Raw genomic sequence first — 20,714 nt, forward strand, 5'->3', positions numbered from 1 at the left:
AGAATGATTAAAATTGCTAGTATGGCTTTATTTTTTGCAGTAAACAAATAAAGAAAAATAAAGTTATAGGAAAAGGGAAAACATAAGATAAAAAGGAAAAATGCTTCAGGAAAGAAAAAAGGAAGAAAAGAAAAAGGAGAAATACAAAAAGGGTAAATGGGATAAAAAGTAAATATCTCTAAATATGGCCACAAAAGCTAGAAATCTATTCAAATATATCTAAATTGTACCAGGACACTTCATGAATGCAACCTCAGATGTATAGCTTTTTCCTTCTTTTTTTTAATTTCTTTTACAGATTTAATTTCTTTTTTATTTTTGTAATTTTAGACAATTAACATGTTTTGCACCTTCAGATAAAAAAAACTATATTTGGTGGAAAGTCCTGACTCTTTTTGTCATAAAGGTTGCAGAGCCCTGCACTACATATCACCCAGCAGATAGCACACATATCATCCATTCATCGAAACTCTGAAGGTCTGATTCAGCCAAGATGAACCAACAAAATAATTAAATCAGTTTCCTCCTGACAACAATAAAACAGCACAGACGACAATGAAAGCTGCTCTCAAGTTTATCCCATAAAACATGATCATGCAAACACTCAGATTACATCAATTGTGTATTTTTTACCAACATGATGAAGCTAAAAATGATTTAACTCTGCAATAAACATTAGAATGCACTTACCCATCATGAAGGAAAACAGTGAAAATAGCTCCCAAAAGCTTTTGTGAGGAGAGAGAAGTGTCCCCTGGCTCTTTCTGCTTCTTTTATAGGACTTTGTCTACCTGAGCTGGCAGAATTGATCCAATCATTATATTGACACCTGTGCCACGTGCTTGCCACGTGCATCACATTCCACCCCAGCCGACTGTAAACAAGTCTGAAAAAAACTGCCTTTCTGCATGGCCACTTCTCAAACTACACATTTTAGTTAAATTATGTGCATTTTGAGAAAATATAATCTATAAAGTAGCTGCTCACTAAGCAAGCTAATTAGATTTTTTTTTTTTTTTAAGTCATAAAATAAACTGAGGTAAAAAAAATCCTGCATCATGCTTAAATATCCTCTCCAGAAAGTTATTCTGAACACCTTCACAACATTTTATGACAGTTTGAAAGATAAATGACGTCTCAAGAAGCAAAATGCTAATGCTTGGCGAGCTGAACTAGCTAGCGTCCCCGCTGCTAAGCTCTGGAAACTTTGCATATTTATATATATTTGGCACTAATATCAATGGTAAAATGTTAGACATATCGCACCAGTCTTATTCAGGCAGATCTATTCACAAAGCAAAAAGAGAACGTTGGAGATTTATTTGAGCCTCCTTGTAGTTCCACTTCAGAGCAGGCGTGTCGAACATAAAGCCCCTGGGCCAAAAGCGGCCGCAACCGGACCCAGTCCGGCCGCCAAACCATCAAACTGCTTGTAAAAATGTCAAAGAAAACATAGATGTTCAAACAAATTTCTTAAGAGTGGAAACTGAACACTGAGACCCGAGCTGAGATATCAGTGATGCTACCATGGAAGTTAGCATACTAGCATTAGCCTCAAAGCCGTGCTGTCAGGGGGAGTTTGTAAAAACACAGAACAAGAACAGAACGAGAGAAGATTTTTTTAGACATTTCACTGGATTTTGCACCAGAAGGTTTCATCAAAATTTGCACACAATCACATTGTAGTAATTTCTGGTAGTAATTGTTTGGTTTTGTGAAAATATAGATATTTTAATCAGATATACTCTGCATCACAACAAAGAAAAACTATAAAGTTTAAATTTAAAGATTATTATGTCATTCTTTTCCCGGTCCGGTCTACAGCTAAGGCAGTAAAGAACACCGGAACCCCTGCTGTAGGATGTCCAGTCTTTGTACTCCCGGTGTGAGGGCCGCGTCCGGATACTCAGCACTAAGACGGACTTGTTCATGGTGGATGCTGGACTTCACCAGGGCCGCGACTTGTCACCCCTGACGTCTCTGCTCTTTGCGGATGACGTCTTACTGGCGGCGTCACATGAGGTCCTCCAGAGTTCAGTGAACAGTTTGCAGCTGAGTGTGAAGCGGTTGGGTTGCAGATCAGCAAGTCCAAATCTGAGTCAATGGTCCTTTCAGGGAAAAGGATGGCATGCCCTCTCCAGGTAGCGGGGGGGGGTGGAGCTTCTTCAGGTGGAGGAGTTCATGTATCTCAGGGTTTTCACAGTGTTCATTGTCAAACCGCTGCATTAAATTCAGCCTGGAAGCAGGATGGTTGACACAGAATTCTGATGCTAACGATCAGCAGGTTAGTACTACACCTCTTTCAGTTAACAAGCCTCCAGAATCAGAAAGCAGTGGCAATAATTGGACCTGCAACAGCAGTTGGCCAATTGAAAAGGCATTGGCCTGACTCTGCTCACTCAGCACCATGATGGTGTCCCTGACGTGATCAGAACGGTGGCTGTCTGATCAATAGTGAAGGATAAGACTATCAGAGTGTCGTAATGTGAAAATGCTGAGCCGCAAGCGCAGAGACATTGACAGAAGTGATTGTATTATCTTCCTTTCGGCTGTCAAAGTGCAGGGGCAAGAAAACTGGGTTAGCAAAATCCATGAAGAGAGCTTCAATTTTTTGCTATAATTTAACATGAAATGTGATCTGTGGCAGCTGCTTCGCCAAATACCACATAAACTACTTTAACCTTTAATCTCTTTGTCGAATGAACACTTGAAAAAGCAACTAATCTGAGAGCAAAACTGAAGCTGGATTCAAACCAGTGCAACTTTCAAAAAGGCTCAAACTGTCTGAGACGACACTGCACAAATCAAGTTTTGTCACTTCAAGAGATCCCTGAAGTACGGAAGAGTTTTAGGGCCACTGAAGAAAAAAAAAATTCGGAGGCAAAAAAAAAAGAAAAAACCTTCGTGGCCTCAGAAAAAGTCGAAAATCAAAGTCGAGATTTTTTTTTTTCACGGTGGAAAAAAAAAGTCCGTCCATCCACATGCCAGCGGTGTGACTGCTTCCTCAAAATGCGTATCAGGCGGTTTAATGAAGTGATGAAAAGACGCTTCAGGACAGAATCTAGCTCATAAACACGGTGCCGTTATCATCAGTATCAGGACCAGAAGAGACAGAGCAGCCTGCTGCCTGGTTCTGTCGAGGAAGTTGGTCGAGTACGAAGGACAAAGACACGGATCCCGGGCTGCTTATTTAAATGTTCTTATTAATCAAGGAAATCCTGTGTAAAATCACACGTCCATAAGCAGTAAGCAACCCGATATAGTCACAATTAAGTGATTTAATGTGAATTCACATCTACGGGCAAATGATGAGGGACGGACAGACGTCTCTCCGTGAAAAAAAAAAATCGCGACTTAGATTTTCGACTTTTTCTGAGGCCACGAAGGTTGTTTTTTTTCAGCCTCCAAATTTTCTTTTTTCTTCGGTGGCCCTAAAACTTCCGTACTGAAGACCTTGCTTCAATGTGATTGTTGTCTGAGTGAAAAAGGGTTATAAAGACCTCAATGAGTCAAACTGTGAAAGTATTTGAACTTTTCAGTACTGAAATCAGGAATGGATGAACACACAGGTTTCCTCTAAGGCCACGTCTACACCACAACGTTTCAAATGAAAATGCATCCTTTCTGCATTTTTGGTCCAGAAAAGTTTTGGGTTTTGGAAACAATGTCCATTTACACGTAAACGGCAGAAATGCTGAAAATGATATAGTTAACATGTTGGGCCACTAGTGGGTGCGGTTGTTCCTTTAGCTTACCTGCAATAAATCAAACTGGCAGGTAACAGATTTGGTTTGTTTCCTTCATCTTTTCAATGAATTTTTGATTAATGAGTTTTTAATAAAACTTAAGATTTCAGGTTAGTAATTACGCTGACAATCATATTATCCACTTTTGAATCTGACGGCAAATATTATAGTTTAATGGTTTTATAAAAATCCAGTTGGCTGTTGTTAATACCCAGTGAAACCATTTTTTAACCTTTTTGTTTGGTTTGACATGTTTTTTAAAACACATATCTCTTCATGTTTTTGTTCAACCTTAATAATCCAAATCTTTCAAGCTACACTATTGACAACACACTCAATACCTTCAAATTCAGAGTCCAGTAATTTCTTCCTGTGTATTGTTAATGGCGGATTTTTATTTAAATTCCATATTAATGAATTTAAAAAGTCCCATTCTAAACCTCTGTCTTTTACTTTTGTCTGAACACATTTATGGGTTTGTTTTAAGTGATCAGCAGTAAAGAAGTAATTAAAAGATGTAACTATAATTAATCACAAGAAAGGAGTTGGGTTGGATGTCCACTCTAAAATATTTAGTTTCCTGCTGGTTATTAATTCAACATCCATTTTTTATTAAACTGAATAACATTTTGTCACAGTAGTTTAAATCTTAATTAAAATTTTGGGTCCTAAAAGACAAAACATGAAATGCTAGCGGCAGTATAAACACACCTCCGTCGCCACTCGTCTTGTTTGTCCCGTGTTGTGTCGATGTGTTGATCGTAGTTCCTGACCTGCGGCCTAAAACCTGCTGAGGTTGACACCACAGATCACAGAGAGGTCTTCTCTCTGACTTTGTGAAAATGTGATTTTCTATGAACTTCAATCTGTCTGATGCTCAGACAAATCAGGGAACAGAGATGGTGATTCTTCAGGCTAATATACGCAGTACTACTGCATCTACAGTATGCATTTGGCAGGGCGTAGCGTCTGTGCAGTCCTTTCACCCCTGGAAGTTTAGCTTGTATGAGGCGTAGAAGGATCGGTCACGAATCTACATGTAACTGTTTTTTTGGGGGGGGGGTCCAAAGGAGACATTTCAGCACAAAGTTTGGAAGTGATGCTGTGAAGAAGTTTAGCTTCGGGTTCAAGCCACAGACAAGCCGGCTTCCTGCACGCTGTTGTTCATATTATCATATTAAAGCGTTGTCAGCAACATAGCAACCAGAATGTCTTCGCTTTGCTCCTGGGTGGTGTGAGCTGTTCACTCTGGAATTTAACAGCTTCTCCAATAACGTGGTCGACTGGACCAATCACAGCCCTCGTGGTCTGGCAGCCTCTTTGCCTTCTGTCGCGCCCATGTGTCTCGTGACTCAGGTGACGCCGAGGCTTTGTGGAGTTTGAGTATCCTTTGGAGTACAAATTAGGCTTAGGAGTCAGTTGGAAGGGCTGCTGTAAACAAAAAGCTGGAATCAGCTGAAGTAATTTGTCTCTTTGAAATGAATCTTTTCAAGGGTAAACCATGTTATGTGAATGTTTTCCATGCTTCTGGGATTGGGCGAGCCGACCCTTCCCCTCTGTATTGAGAGCTGGCATTAACCCTGCATTCAGTTGGTCCAATCCTGGCTCCAGCATGAATGCAGCTCTGTTCATTTGTTCTCTCCTATGTTTAGCTCCTTCTATTTTCAAACCTGTGAAAGACCCGATCCTCCCCGAAGAGCTGGTCACTCCTCTCTTCAGACTCCTCTTCGGGACTTTTTGGACAAGCTTCAGCCTCCCGTGTTGCTTTCAGAGGGAATGTGTTCCTGAGTGTGGCGATCAGTGAATTGTAATGTCAGAGCACGGGGGTGAAACGAAGGACAGCAGCGGCTGTGCCGGTGCAGACAGTGACAGGCTCCTGCCGCTCTCTGTCTCAGACAAATTAACCATCGTGGTCGGGAACACTCACTTCTCAGAGGAAAAAAAACTGCTTGTCCAGAGCTGTGACTACTTCCAAGCTTTGTATCGATCAGGAATGAAGGAGTGTCAGCAGGAAGAGATCCACCTCAAGTGTCTGCGCGCTCGAGGCTTCCTCATTGCTTTGGCGGTTTTACGAGGTGAGATACCGATCCTGGATGAGGACGACATTGTTGAAGCCATTGAATGTGCAGCGTTTCTGCAGGTGACACCGCTCACCAAGTATCTTATCGACTTTATTGACGCTGATAACTGTTTGCTGATGTACCACACTGCGGCAACCTTCGGCCTGATGCGGCTTCACCATGCTGCTGCACTGTTCATCCGAGACATGTACGATGACCTGGAGGCGGAGGTCAGGAATACCTTACCGTCAGATCTGATTGCTTACATAGAGTCTTTGACCCCTCAAATATTTGTGGCCGTAGGGGCACATGTGACCTGCGGCGTGGATGAAACGGTGCACGCCGCCTCCAGGACGGTCTGCTTCCTGGACGAAACCAGCAAAGGCTGGAAAGTATTGACAGATCTCCCTCTGGAGGCCAGCACCTCCATGGCTGGTGTGACCGTTCTCGACAACAAACTCTATATCATCGGAGGTGTTCATGGAGTCCAGAAACAAGTGGTGGACGGATGTTTCTGCTACAGCCCTGAAAATAACAGCTGGCGTAGGAGTGCCGGTCCGACACAGCCGCGCTACAATCTCAGCCTGGTGGGTGTAGACAGTTGTCTTTATGCCATCGGAGGAGAGTACGAGCGAACGGTCATGTCATCTGTGGAAATATACAATTTAAAATCTGAGAGGTGGACATTTGCCGCTCACTTGCCCCGGCCGGCGGCAGGAGCAGCCTGCACCAAAACCATGAGCAGGATATTTGTGTGTTTATGGAAGCCAATGGAAACCTCTGAGATTTACGAGTATATTTCTGGAACCGACGAGTGGCGGCTGGTTACTACGCTGATCAGACACCAGAGTTATGGCCACTGCCTGGTCGGGCACAGGGACAACCTGTACATCATGAGAAATGGCCCATCCGATGACTTCCTGAGATGTCTCATGGACTGTTACAACCTCACCACGGCCCAGTGGACATCTCTGCCGGGACATTTCGCAAACAGCAGAGGTTCACTCTTCACGGCCGTGGTAAGAGGCGACTCTGTGTTTACGCTGAACAGGAGTATGACTCTGGAGTACATGGTCCATGGGAGGAACTGGAAGCCCAGGAGACAGATGAAGGGTTTCCCCAGGAGTGGCTCTGTGTGGACATTTCTGCTCCGACTCCCGGATGCTCTCATGTTACATTGACTTTGATTGGTTTCAGATTTGTTGGGTTGTTTGCGCGTTTTTACTCTCAGACATGTCATTTTTTACACTCTGGTGTTTCAATACATTTAATGTGTAGTTCTTGTTTATGGCAACTTTCAGTATTCATTGTGTTGCTATTCATTTTTGTTTGTAATGCAATAGAATAATAAAACCTTTGACTTTGCTTGAGATCTGACCGAGAGTCTTCGCATTAAGCCTGTGAGAGGCCCCCTGATGTTGAAGTGCAGGTAAGATCTGGCATCCGTTTTGCAGAAATAGTGTAGTAAGTTCAGAAAGAGGGGTGGGACCAGACCCTTGTATTTACACTATGATGCCTTTACTTAGTCTCAGTCTATTCTCACACGCCGTGCTTGTACTGCAAATAGTCATCAGTATTACTATTTTTGGTGGTGAGCCTTGATATTGGGGGGGATACATGCTCATGTTCATTGGCAGCATTTCTACATTTTTGATTTCAAATAAATATGTGGTGTACTGGCAACTTCAACTGGTGTACCTTGACTGTGCCTATAATTAGCTGGGATTGATGGATGGATGGATGGATGGATGGATGGATGGATGGATGGATTGATTGATTGCCGGCTCAGTAAAGATGTGTAAAGATAGGTATAAACTGAACTTCCAGCACCATGTGGGTCAGTCTAACAACAGCTTCAATACGCTTCGTGGCTGACAAACACTCTGATATTCTTGACATTCTTGAGTGAGGAAATATCTGAGTAATCGTTTCTCCTTCATCTTATTGCATTTTGTTAACTTTTAGGAGCAGTCCTGGAGATTCGATTCGATTCGATTCGATTCGATTCGATTCGATTCAATTCAATTCAATTCAGGAGGTGGAGGAAATGAAAAACTGTTTTAGCAGGAAGAAACCTGCAGAACCAGACTCAGAGGTAGAGTCTTTCCACTGTTCTGGTTGCAAGAAGGAGGATAGAGAGAGAAAAAGATGGATGGAGACAGAGAGCAACGACCAACAGATTCTCATAAAAAGGCAGCGACTTCATTCACTGTAGACTTGTTGAAGACTCGGATCACAACCTTCAATATCCACTGTCAGAGATCCTACATGGAAGTACAAAGAGAGAGAGAGAGAGAGAGAGAGAGAGAGAGAGAGAGAGAGCGAGAGAGAAAGGAGAGCAGCTCAGTGTAGGTCTAAACCTTCAGCACCTTCAGTAGAAATGGTCCAAGGTCCTGGACCAGCCTTAACTGTAAGTTGTATTGAATAGAAAAGTCTTGAGCCTGACATTAACAGTCCAGACTGTTTCTGCCTCCCGAACTGATACTGGCTGTCGGTTCCACATGAGAGGAACCTGAAAGCTGAAAGCTGAAAGCTCTGCCTCCCATTCTATTTTTAGAAAACCTTGGAACCTCCAGTAGGTCAGCACTCTGAGAACCAAGTGGGGAGACATGGGATTAACCGTTCTTCAAGATACAATAGAGCCTGGTTGTAAGGATTTTATAAGTTAGAAGGATTTTAAATTCGATTCTCGATTTAAGAAGAAGCCAGTGAAGAGAAGCTCATATTGGGGCGACGTGGTCCCTCCATGACACTGGGCTGACCTGATAAAGAACAAGTGAAAATGGTGCTTTGGCTGCCGGCTGAGGTCATCGAGGTGACGCACGTTCGGATCTCTGTGCTCACATGCGTGTGTGCTGTTATCCAACCGCCGCTGCTGCAGGAACTAGGTCAGTCTAAATACGGCCTTTGCTGACATGCACATGGCGTGGGGCTGGTGGGCTGAGGAGGCAACGCCACTGATGCTGCGGCAGCTTTGACCCCATGACCCCGAGACCTCGGGAACCCAACCTGAGACTGTAGAACAGGAGTTTATTGTTATTTACTTTGAAAAATGCAAAGAATCCTTAGTTTTTTTTTCAATTATTTCATATGACGATACCTCCTGTCTTCAAAACGAACCCCCATAAACATGATATTTAGCTCATGTTAAGAGAAGAAACCGCAATTTTTTTCAAGTAATTTATATTTTCGGATCTAAATAATACAATTTTCAAACACAAGTAAAGCAAAAAATAAAACGATTTCATGGTTTCACGATTTTTACAGACGTCGGTGCATGTAAGCGTTGTGTCCTCGTCATCACCCCGAGTTCAGGCTCTGACTGTGAAACTTTTACTGTCTCCATATAGATTCCTTAAACAAAAACAAAATACAAAACATGACAAGAACTGATTTGTCACTTTAGCACAGCAGGAGTTCGCTCTGTGAAAACTCACATTTGAAGCCCCGTTTTACACGTTTCATGTGAAAACGCATCGTTTCTGCAAAAGTTTGGCGTTTACATTGTAACATTTAGGAAACGATGTCCGCTGACACGGAAACGGCAGAAACGCTGAAAACTATGTAGTTAGTGTGTGGGACCACTAGTGGGTGCTATTGCTAGTTTTTGTAATGAAACCACACACATTCATTCATTCATTCATTCATTCATTATTGTTCCTTTCATGAAAGCAAAAATGATGATTGGAAGAAAACGGCCAGAAATATAATATCATTGATATTTAGCTGCCGTGAGAATAATAATACATAAAAACTGTATATTTTCAGAAGCCTATACCTTTCACACAGTGATTATAGAACAACAATTTAAGATTTGGATTTTTGATTTGATTTGAAGTTTTTATTTCAGACATGTAAAAAAACCAAAACCAAAAACCAGAACATCCAGTTACATACGCAATATAAAAGGGTAAACACCATATGCACGAAAAAGAGTAGGAAGAAGACGTACCTATTTAATCTTACCCCTTCACATCATTGCCGTTATCTTAATTTACAATATGTCTTCATCCCTTTCAATGCATTAAATCCTACAAAATACTATACTATCAACAGTTAAGACACACGTATCCCTCAAACAGCACGACTGTATAAAAAAACAATCCTCATGTCATCAACAAGCAGTGGACCTCACCAGGATCAACTCTTTACATCTCTTTTTGAATTGGCACGCATTTGACACTCGCTTAGTCTCCACACACAGTTTATTCCATAATTCTATGCCACAGTTTGCGACACAAAAACCTTAAATGGACTTTATGAGTTTTAAACTGTGACTCTCCTCTTAAATCACAACAGTTTTCTCTCTTACAGAACAATTTTTGAATTTTTCCTTGGAATAAATAATTCTTTGCTTTATGAATTATTTGAATAACTTTAAACTCTACAAGATCCATAAATGTAAACATTTTTGAGAAGAAAGTGGATTAGTATGCTCCCGAATGCCAACATTGGGGTCAAATATTATTTCTCTTTTTGGCAGTATGACAAGTCTTTTCAAGGAACTTGCATAAGTATTTCCCCATACTTCCACACAGTAAGTTAGATAAGGTAGTATCAGTGAGTTGTACAGAATATAAAGAGAATTCTGGTCCAGCAAGTACTTAGCTTTGGCCAGGACTGAGATGCTTCTGGATATTTTGTTTGGAACTTGTTTTATTTGAGGTTTCCAGCAATTTGTTTCATCAATCAGTAACTCCATTTATATAGCTACACCCTCTCTCTGTACTTTAGCCTGATTCTTTATTTTACATTTTCCAAAAATCATAATTTTCGTTTTACATAGATTTAATGATAACTTATTTTTATCAAACCATAATTAAAAAAGAAATTCAACACTGAGGTGATTAATTCCAAAAGTTGCTGTAAATCCTCACCATTTCCTAAAATACTTCTGTCATCAGCAAATATAACAAATTTCACCATTTCAGAAACTTTACAGATGTGGTTGATGTCCAGTATAAACAGTTTTGGTCCTAACACTGATCCCTGGGGGACCCCACACACAATTTCCCGATGTTCAGAGTAACAGTCTCCATTCTTAACAAACAGTTTCCTGTTCTTCAAATAGCTTCTCGCCCAATTCAATACAGCTCCTCTGACTCCATACTTCTCCAGTTTATTAATTAATATGTCACGATTTATGGTATCAAATGCTTTTTTTAAATCAATGAAAACTCCAGCTGTGAGTTTTTTATTGTCTATAGAATTTGTAATCTCCTCAATGAGTTCGGTTAGAGCTTGGGTACATCCAAATTGTCCCTCCTAACTCCTTATGGATCGACTTTATCTTAACACCATCTATGATGTCGCAGGGTTAAGGAAAGGAGTTAGGAGGCTTCCTAAAGGAGTTAGTGAAAGGCGTTAGGATGCTTCATAAAGGGGTTAAGGAAAGGTGTTAGGAGGCTTCCTGAAGAAGTTAGTGAAAGGTATTAGGAGGCGTCCTGAAGAAGTTAGTGAAAGGTGTTAGGAGGCTTCCTAAAGGAGTTAGTGAAAGGAGTTAGGAGGCTTCCTGAAGGAGTTAGTGAAAGGTGTTAGGAGGCTTCCTAAAGGAGTTCGTGAAAGGTGTTAGGAGGCTTCCTAAAGGAGTTAGTGAAAGGTGTTAGGAGGCTTCCTAAAGGAGTTAGTGAAAGGTGATCACGGTGGTGTGGCAGTCAGACCGCACTTTCAGTTAGTGACGTCATAATAATGCGACGGCGGCGCAAGTTAGTGACGTCTGCCATGGTGGGGAAAATAACTACAACTTTCAGAAAATGTACTACAAAAAGCACATTTGGGTTTTAGATGTTTTAAAGTTGTTCTAGGCAGATTATTGTTTTGGTAACTTACATGATCTGCTCTGTTTTTCTGACATCCTGAGTTTCCCTGAACGCTCCGATGAGCGGGTCCCTTTAAATGTTGTCGCCGCAAAGAATTGTGGGGAAACATGAGCTGGTCTCATTTGATAAAGGAAGCATCAGTGGTTCCTAAGCTAAAGGAGGTTCTAAAGGAAGCATCAGTGGTTCCTAAACTAAAGGAGGTTCTAAAGGAAGCATCAGTGGTTCCTAAGCTAAAGGAGGTTCTAAAGGAAGCATCAGTGGTTCCTAAACTAAAGGAGGTTCTAAAGGAAGCATCAGTGGTTCCTAAACTAAAGGAGGTTCTAAAGGAAGCAACCAGCCTCCTTTCCTTTGCTTATTGAGAATTCAGACAGTGATTATCATGACCGCCACACTAAACACTTCCGGGGTTCAGGAAAAGTGGATAGTTAAGGAATTAGGAGGGACAATTCGGACGTACCCTAGTGTTGTCGACTAGTTGGTTCTAAACCCATATTGACTTCCCGAGAGTAAAGTTGTATTCTTCTATGAATTTATCGAATCTATTATTATTATCTATTTAGTTTAACAATTGGACTACAGTGGGAGATTTGACACCAACAATGAGAGGACACACATTCTAGTGGACAGACCACCAAGTTGGATTGGTATTACAGTGACTGTCAACATAAAACTACCAAGTCCCAGGAGAATCTGGACTGGGAGTCATGACATCACGGAGGAAACATTGTTGGTGTTCATCTACTGAGCATGTGTAGAAGAACTGTTTACTACAGCTGGAGCAGTGTTGCCTGTTCAGTGGCTCAGAGTACCGTTACTCTGTTACTATGTTACTGTTGTCTAGGCTACAGAAGTTTTCATTTTTTTGCTTGAATACATTGAACATATGTGAAATATATCACTGCCAGCCTAACTCTCTCCAACCTCAACAAAATCAATCAAACCTCTCGAACTGAACTTGTTTTAAGCTATTTGATAAAAATGGGGAGACGGAAAAAGCTTCAAAGGTTAGCATGAGGACGGGGCGTTATCAACTACCAGCCCGGTTTTGTCTGAACACAACAGAAATCTTTAAGAGTTAATTTCTGTAAAACCAACTGTTACTTGGCGACTTTGTGAGCTCAAATCAGCACGAAGTAGGAAGAGTTTTAATAACTCTGACTCAAAACAACTAGTTAGCCTCGCTTAGCTCAAAACAACTAGTTAGCCTCACTATGCACAAAACAACTAGTTAGCCTCGCTTTGCACAAAACAACTAGTTAGCCTTGCTTAGCACAAAAGAACTAGTTAGCCTTGCTATGCACAAAAGAACTAGTTAGCCTCGCTGAGCATAAAACAACTATTTAGCCTCACTTAGCACAAAACAACTAGTTAACCTCGCTTAGCACAAAACAACTAGTTAACCTCGCTTAGCGCAAAACAACTAGTTAGCCTCGCTTAGCACAAAACAACTAGTTAGCCTCGCTTAGCACAAAACAACTAGTTAACCTCGCTTAGCGCAAAACAACTAGTTAGCCTCGCTTAGCACAAAACAACTATTTAGCCTCGCTTAGCACAAAACAACTAGTTAGCCTCGCTTAGCACAAAACCACTAGTTAACCTCGCTTAGCACAAAACCACTAGTTAGCCTCGCTTAGCACAAAACAACTATTTAGCCTAGCATAGCATAAAGCCCAGAAATGGTCAAAAAGAGAGTGAATCAATGACAAAGTATGACGCTCATGAAATAACATGTATTTGGAATAACAGTAAAAGTACGAAACTGAAAGTATGACTAGTGACTCTGGGTTCACGTCACACATATCAGAAGCAACACAAGTTTGCCGGATCACATCGGGCCGTCGTCTTTCACTCGCTGCTTTGAAACGTCTCAAGTTATTAAGGTCACATGAGTCTTTCTGCTCGTTTCCAAAAGCTAGCACGACAACACCAAGTGCTCTATATCATTGGGATGCAAATACGTTTCTCCCCCGGGGCACATGTGCTAAAACAAGAAACGCTTTTGTTTTCCCGGGGAAAGGGGTCGGGAACAAAACATGTGGCCACAGAGCAGCTGCAGTCTCCATATCTTGGAAAAGAAAATGACAAAAACAATGTGACATAAATGGTGAGCTCATCTGTGGTGAAAAAGATCCACAGAAAATGACTTTGTACTTTTTAGTCTGAGAAGCTTGTGTACGACCAGCACACAGTTAAAGATTCAGGGACAATATTATAGAAGCACACATTACCTTTAATTGCCTGAAAAAACTGAATGGATATTTGTTTTGTTTCAGCAGGTGTGATTTATGATGTTTTCACTGGGGCCCAGTTGTATTTAACGTAGATTTAAAGAGTGACGGTAGATTATTCTGATGTTATTTAAAAAATAAAGCTCTTGCGAAAATCTGTACATAGCAGTTCCTTCAATTAACTGATATGGTTCAGTTAACTGAGCTCATGTTTTAACAGTTTTAAAACCCATTTATGATCCAAATATTTCACGATTATCCTTCACGTTGACTCTTACAATAAATTACAACCACTGTAAATAAAATACATTTGACCCTTTCTGACTGACGAAAATGAGAAGAAGCATGGATTTTATTCAGGAAAAGAAGATTTTGATTCCTCCCTGCTTGAGGGCAGACCTGAAGATTCAGGACCCGCTTCAGAGTAGAAGCGCGTTTGATTTGGGGTCGGAGAAAGGACGAAGGTTTTAAAACGTGAATGGTGAGGGTTAACGGACCGCGGGAATACGTTACGTCGTTACACACACACACACACACACACACACACACACACACACACACACACACACACACACACACACACACACACACACACACACACACACACACACACACACACACACGCACACACACACACGCACACACACATACGGACTGGTTAAAGGGAAACAGCTCAGCTGCTTTAAGATACATGCAGACATTATATATTCATGGATGTGGCAGCTCATTGTTTCCTGGTGGGAGGGTCGGGGGTGTGTGTGTGTGTGTGTGTGTGTGTGTGTGTGTGTGTGTGTGTCGGGGAGGGGGGTGTCTCATCTCATTCAGCACTCAGCGACACAAAGGAGGGGACACCTGTTACCATCAGGCTGGAGCCTTTCTTTATTTTCTCAGCCAGACTGACATTTAAATGAAGCGTGAAACTATAAAAATGAACTCCAAAGAGAGACAATTTCATTTGGATCACCCCGGGCTGATTCCTCCACACTCTCAGAGCCACCGATCTCTCCCCATATCGGTGAAAATCAGCCCATATGCACACAATCTGTACCCGTCATAGATCCCATTACACTGCTGGAGGAGTGAACGCCCGAGCATCTGGCTGCATTATTTTACAGTCGGCAGTGGAGCGGTAACGGGTACTGAAGGAGAGGAAACTGTTTCTCTCCTCTTTAGAAAACAGTTCATTGAATGTAAAGGTACAGAAAAACTAACATTTGTCTTCCAAAATGCACATGTTAGAAGCTTTATGGACGGAAACTCTCTCTGTGATATCGATGCTCTGCTCTGTCCAGCAGAAGTCATTCATGAAAAACAGTCGACCAGAGGAGCGACTGAAGCTCAACCTGCTGCAGACGGTGAGAGAAAGGTGTCGGAAAACAAGGTATATCATTTTCCTGGAGGCCCGCCGCTGCTGTTTCCACAGAAATCTGAAATGATGTAGTTTTCATGTCGGACCACTAGTGGGTGCTGTTGTTTGTTTTTGTAATGAAACCACACGTATGTGTGGCGAGCAATCCGCTGTAAACATTAACAGTGGGGAGAACACCGACATTCTAGTGGGCGGATGACCAAGATGGATTGTTATTACGGTGTCAAAATAAAAGCACCAAGTCCCAGGAGAATGTGGACTGGGAGGCATGACACGGTGGAGGAAACATGGTTTTCATTAGCCACCTACTTGCACATGCCCAGTAGCAGCATTTAAGAAAAGTTGTATTTCCCTGCATTTCCATGAAGATAGAATCAGAGAGTTTACAAAAAAGTGTTTCCACCTTTCCATGGCGATGGAGTCGGGATATTTTCAAAAAGTTGTCTTACCTGTGGCTTGGAGTGTTGTCGTTGTGGAAACCTAAAACGCAACGCAAGTTTCGCCTTTTCACTTTCACTCAGACAGCGCCGCTCACATTCACAGGTGTCGTGCCGACAAAGTCGGCCCTCCTCAACAGTGGGCAGATGTTGTACTTATTAGGTGTGTGTAGTACTACATCCCTACAAGCATCTTTCCCATTAATAGTATTCCTCTGGAACCTCCTCCTTACGTTTCAGCTTGAAAAATCAAGTCAGTCGAATTGAGGAGCACCTTGGAGTTGATTCATGACAACGAGCGTGTGTGTGTGTGTGTGTGTGTGTGTGTGTGTGTGTGTGTGTGGGTGTGTGCGTGCGCGTGTGTGTGTATGTGTGCTTAGCTACATTTTTCACCCTGCAGAAGACAGCTGACCTCTCACCTCTTAACTCTTCTCCATGTTTTTTGAAGTACTGATGGAGTTTGCAGTTTGCACATTAATCATCATCATCATCATCGTCATCATCAGGGAGGAAGACGAGGCGCCTTCATCCCTGCAGCACGCCGCCACTGGATAAACTGCTTCAACAAAAGACGCCGTGACAGATTTGTTAAGAGCGGCGGACGCAACCCCCCCAGTGACCTCGGTGACGCTGCCATGAGAGCCAGGCTGTCAGGGTGAGTTTGTAAAAACACCCAGAATGCATCAGCCACAGGAACATATTTTCTTAAACATTGCACTGTATTTTTTCTCAAGAAGGTTTCATTAAAGTTGGCTTCATGTTGAAATTGTCGTCATTTTCATCTCCACTCTGCGTCACGACAAAGAAAACCTTTACCTTAAGGAAACCTGCACACACCTGGGGAGAACGTGCAAACTCCACACAGAGAAGCCCTGGGTGGTATTGGAACCCACGACCTTAATGAATAAAATGAAAACAATGGCAAAATAAAAAGACTAGAGGACGCTAAAATATATACTTAAAGAAGAGTTGTGAGCTGCTTTTGTTAAGCTGACAAGTGCCAGTGTCCTTTATGACTGCTTGTCTTCGGAGTCGTCACACCTTCACACACCGCCAGTGTAAAACTCATCCTGTTTGGGTTTTTGTTCCAGAAAACCTTTGCGTTCAAACGAGCAAAGTTTTCAAAACGATGCCCGTTTGAACGGACGTGGCAGAAATGCTCAAAATTATGTCGCTTTCATATTGGGCCACAAGTTGGCGCTGTTGTTTGTTTTTGTAATGACGCCACACACACACACACACACACACACATGCAGCAGAGAACAATGAGCTCTAAACATGAACACTGGGAGAACACCAACATTGTAGTGGACAGAACACCAAGTTGGATTGTTATTACGGTGACTGTCAAAATAAGAGTACAAAGTTGGATTGTTATTACGGCGACTGTCAAAATAAAACTTCCAAGTTGGATTGTTATTACGGCGACTGTCAAAATAAAACTTCCAAGTTGGATTGTTATTACGGCGACTGTCAAAATAAAACTTCCAAGTTGGATTGTTATTACGGCGACTGTCAAAATAAAACTTCCAAGTTGGATTGTTATTACGGTGACTGTCAAAATAAAACTACCACGTTATATTGATATTACGGTGACTGTCAAAATAAAACTACCAAGTTGGATTGTTATTACGGTGACTGTCAAAATAAAACTACCACGTTATATTGATATTACGGCGACTGTCAAAATAAAACTACCACGTTATATTGATATTACGGTGACTGTCAAAATAAAACTACCAAGTTGGATTGTTATTATGGTGACTGTCAAAATAAAACTACCAAGTTGGATTGTTATTACGGTGACTGTCAAAATAAAACTTCCAAGTTGGATTGTTATTACGGCGACTGTCAAAATAAAACTACCAAGTCCAGGAGAATCTGGACTGGGAGTCATGACACCACGAAGGAAACAGTATTGCGATTGTCCAGCTACTGAGCATGTGCAGAAGAACTATTTGCTATGGCCGTGGTGCGCATGACCAGCAACAGTGTTTCCTCCGTTTCCATGGAGATACAGTCTGAGACAGCATTTACACAACAGCGTTTCGTATGACAACACCTAATCCATTAAAAAAAGGAAAGAAAAAGTGTGGACAGTGGACACACTGACTACGATGTAGTTAGTCTGCCGGGCCGTGGGAGGGCGCTGTTGCTTATTTTTGTAATGAAATCACACAAACGTGTGCAGACAACAATATGCCATAGGAAGGTTTTGCGGTCACACTCGTTTTCGTTGACGTGTAAACACGGGCAGCGGGTTTTCAAAAAGTGGCGCTTTCAGTGTCTCCGAGCAGCACTGTCCTGGAAACAGACCCACAAACCTCAAACAACACGTTTACATGTTCACTCTCAACTGAAGTCCTGCAGCTGTACGATCACTGAGCATGAGGACCTCGCTGAGGACGTCCAACTCGCTGACTGCACGTCCATTCATCCTTCCATCCATGTTGTGCAGCACTTCCTGCGGTTTCCAGCCGTTGAGCCAGTGGCTGTGAACCGAGGTGAAGGTGCAAGTCCCACAGTGCAGGAGAATGCCAGCCTGCAGTCGACGGGACCCTCGGGGGACAGATGGGCGCCGCGCCGCTGTCTGACAGCCAGACCGCGCTTCTTTGTTGTTGTTCACTCAGTCGGGACCCCCCCACCCCCCCCCCCCCCCACCTATTCTCCCCGGGGTCAAAGGTCAGAGGGTGAGTGGGTTCGCGGGGAGAAGGCAGGGTGACGCGCGGCCATTTAAAATTAAATCAGATATGTTTATTCAAGCACACAGAACGCGTTCAAACATGAACTGTTTAGGTTTGTTTGCAGGATGTTATCAACGGAGATTAGTGTCACTTAAAGCTTTAACACCCGCGACGAGAAAGAAAACTAATCTGGTTCGTTTTCATTGACACGAGGAAGGAATTTTATAACTATAAATGTTATTTTACCTCTACAAATTTTCATTGTTTCACTTTCAAATCAAAGTGAGGCTCAAACAACTTTAAGTTATTAATACATTTAAAATTAGAAGCCTTGCAATCATAAAAACTCTCTCTGAAAAAAAAGAGTGAGAGAAAGAGAGAGAGAGAGAGAGAGAATGTGTGTGTGTGTGTGTGTGTGTGTGTGTGTGTGTGTCGTTCTTTTTCTGACCACAGTGTGAGAAACAAACACAGGAAGTAAACAACACATTCCCAGAAGGAACCATCGACAAGACGACTCCGTCAGGTTTTCCTCTGAGACTGTGTTCGTCTCCCTCCATCCACTCTGAGCAGCCTCCCACGGCATGATGCTGCCTCTCCCATGTTTCACAGCGGGGATGAAGTAGTGTGAGTTTTCAGTCGCACACAATGTTTTTACATTTAGTTCTAAATGCTCTTTTTTTTTTTTCTCCTCCTCTGACCAGAACTATTTCCATTTCTGGACGATGAACTGCAGGAAGTGACGTTCAGAATATTTCTCCACAGCCTCCTCCCCGACACGTTGGTTCCTTGTTCTTCATGATCAGGATTACTCGTGTGTGAAGTGCGCCATCTATCGATAAATGCAGGCACTGCAGGGGAAAAAGGGCAACGTGAATGATCTTTAATAATGATAATGTTTCATTTAATAATAAAAAAATGTGGATCTGTCTGGTGTGTTGTTTTTGGTCTTTATGATTCCGTTTGTTCACAAACGTCCTCCAGTAAAGTCGGAGGCTTTCACAGAGCAGCTGGATTCATACCGAGAATCCATTGGTGGAGTGTCTTTTCTTATTGTCTTTTTTCATCTATAACCTTTTTTTTTTTTTTTTTCTTTCTTTTTTTTAAGATTCTGAAATTCATCCTTTATTTTACAGTTTTCTTAATTTTTTTTCTTTTCACAATTTCGGTGGTTGGGTGTAACACATACACATAATTAAGCTTTACGATGAACTTGTTGTCCATTAGAGGTGATGGTGGTGTCGTCCTCTTCCCGTCTTCTGCAGTTTGTCCAGGAAAACCTAGGAACCTCCAGTAAGCCAGCACTCTGAGAACCAAGTGTTCTTCTGGGGAGATATGGGACGAGCAGTTCTTTAAGATATTCTGAATTAGTTGAAGACTTTTTAAGCAGTGACTTGGACCCCCTGATAATAGGGAGTTACAATAGTTACTCTGGAAGTAACTGCATGGATTAGCTGTTCAGTGTCACTCTATCAATATATTCTTGATTTTAGACACATTATGCAAATGTAAATGTAAAGATTCCAATAGATATGATGGTGATGAGCGACAGCAGTGCAGCTTCACTCTACTATCAGGTGAACACAGGAAGATATAGGATTACTACAACAATATAACAATATAAGCAACGCATGAATGAGTTTGGGGCTTATCTTTCAACATTTGGTCAATAAATTGTGAATCTCTGCTCCTTTCACTTTATTTCTGGGTGTGTCTGAATCAAATGCTTCAACATGGAGGAATAGAGGTGTAGAATGATAGAACGCAGCTCTAGAGCCGTTTCCATGGCAACCTACGTAAACACACGCTGATAAATGTTCTCTTTCACATGAAGCCATTAAAAGGCTAATTTTAAGGCAAAAAAAAAATCTAGGCTTTCATTTACAGTAGTATGTAGTTTGATTTTTAGTTACTGATGAACCAAAAGTCTGGCTTCATTATAAAGAAGTTCTGTGGGTAGAAAATAGTGGAGCGTCTCGTAGTGGAGCGCCCCCTGCAGCCTCTTGCAGACCTCAGCCTGCGGTTATAACGCCATACAAGACCTGAAAGTGAAGTAAGTTACAATGATGTCACCATGAAAACTCTGGGGAAAAAACCACAACAGAAAACTGCTTCTAATTTATACATCTGACGTAGCTGACTGACAGTGGAGGAGCACGGCAGCACTCTCGAGAGCCGTGGCTCCGCCATCGCGGATTAAACGATCTTGTTCCCTCGTATTATTAACTCGAGGGAGCAACTTATATCGTTCCCATGCGTTATTTGTTTCTCCATAACCACTCCGAGTTTGGAAAAACAAACACCTCAAATCCAACACTAAGATCAGTGTGTACAAAGCAGTTGTTCTTACCACCCTTCTCTACGGTTCAGAAGC

General features: G+C 42.0%; 1 protein-coding gene across 2 annotated transcripts; it reads left to right on the forward strand.

The window, feature by feature from the left end:
* The first annotated feature begins 5,521 nt into the window (after positions 1-5,521).
* On the forward strand, positions 5,522-7,493 carry kbtbd13b (kelch repeat and BTB domain containing 13b). Of its 2 annotated transcripts, XM_080474510.1 has the most exons (2): positions 5,533-5,821; positions 6,110-7,493. In XM_080474510.1, the coding sequence occupies exons 1-2, from the start codon at positions 5,557-5,559 to the stop codon at positions 6,985-6,987; spliced, it is 1,143 nt and encodes a 380-aa protein (XP_080330636.1). In that variant the 5' UTR covers positions 5,533-5,556; the 3' UTR covers positions 6,988-7,493. The 2 variants fall into 2 exon arrangements, with proteins under 2 accessions (XP_080330635.1, XP_080330636.1); XM_080474509.1 differs by having other exon boundaries at positions 5,522-7,487.
* Positions 7,494-20,714: the final 13,221 nt, after the last annotated feature.

Source organism: Lipophrys pholis (genome assembly GCF_963383615.2).
Source record: "Lipophrys pholis genome assembly, chromosome: 11".
NCBI lineage: Eukaryota > Metazoa > Chordata > Actinopteri > Blenniiformes > Blenniidae > Lipophrys > Lipophrys pholis.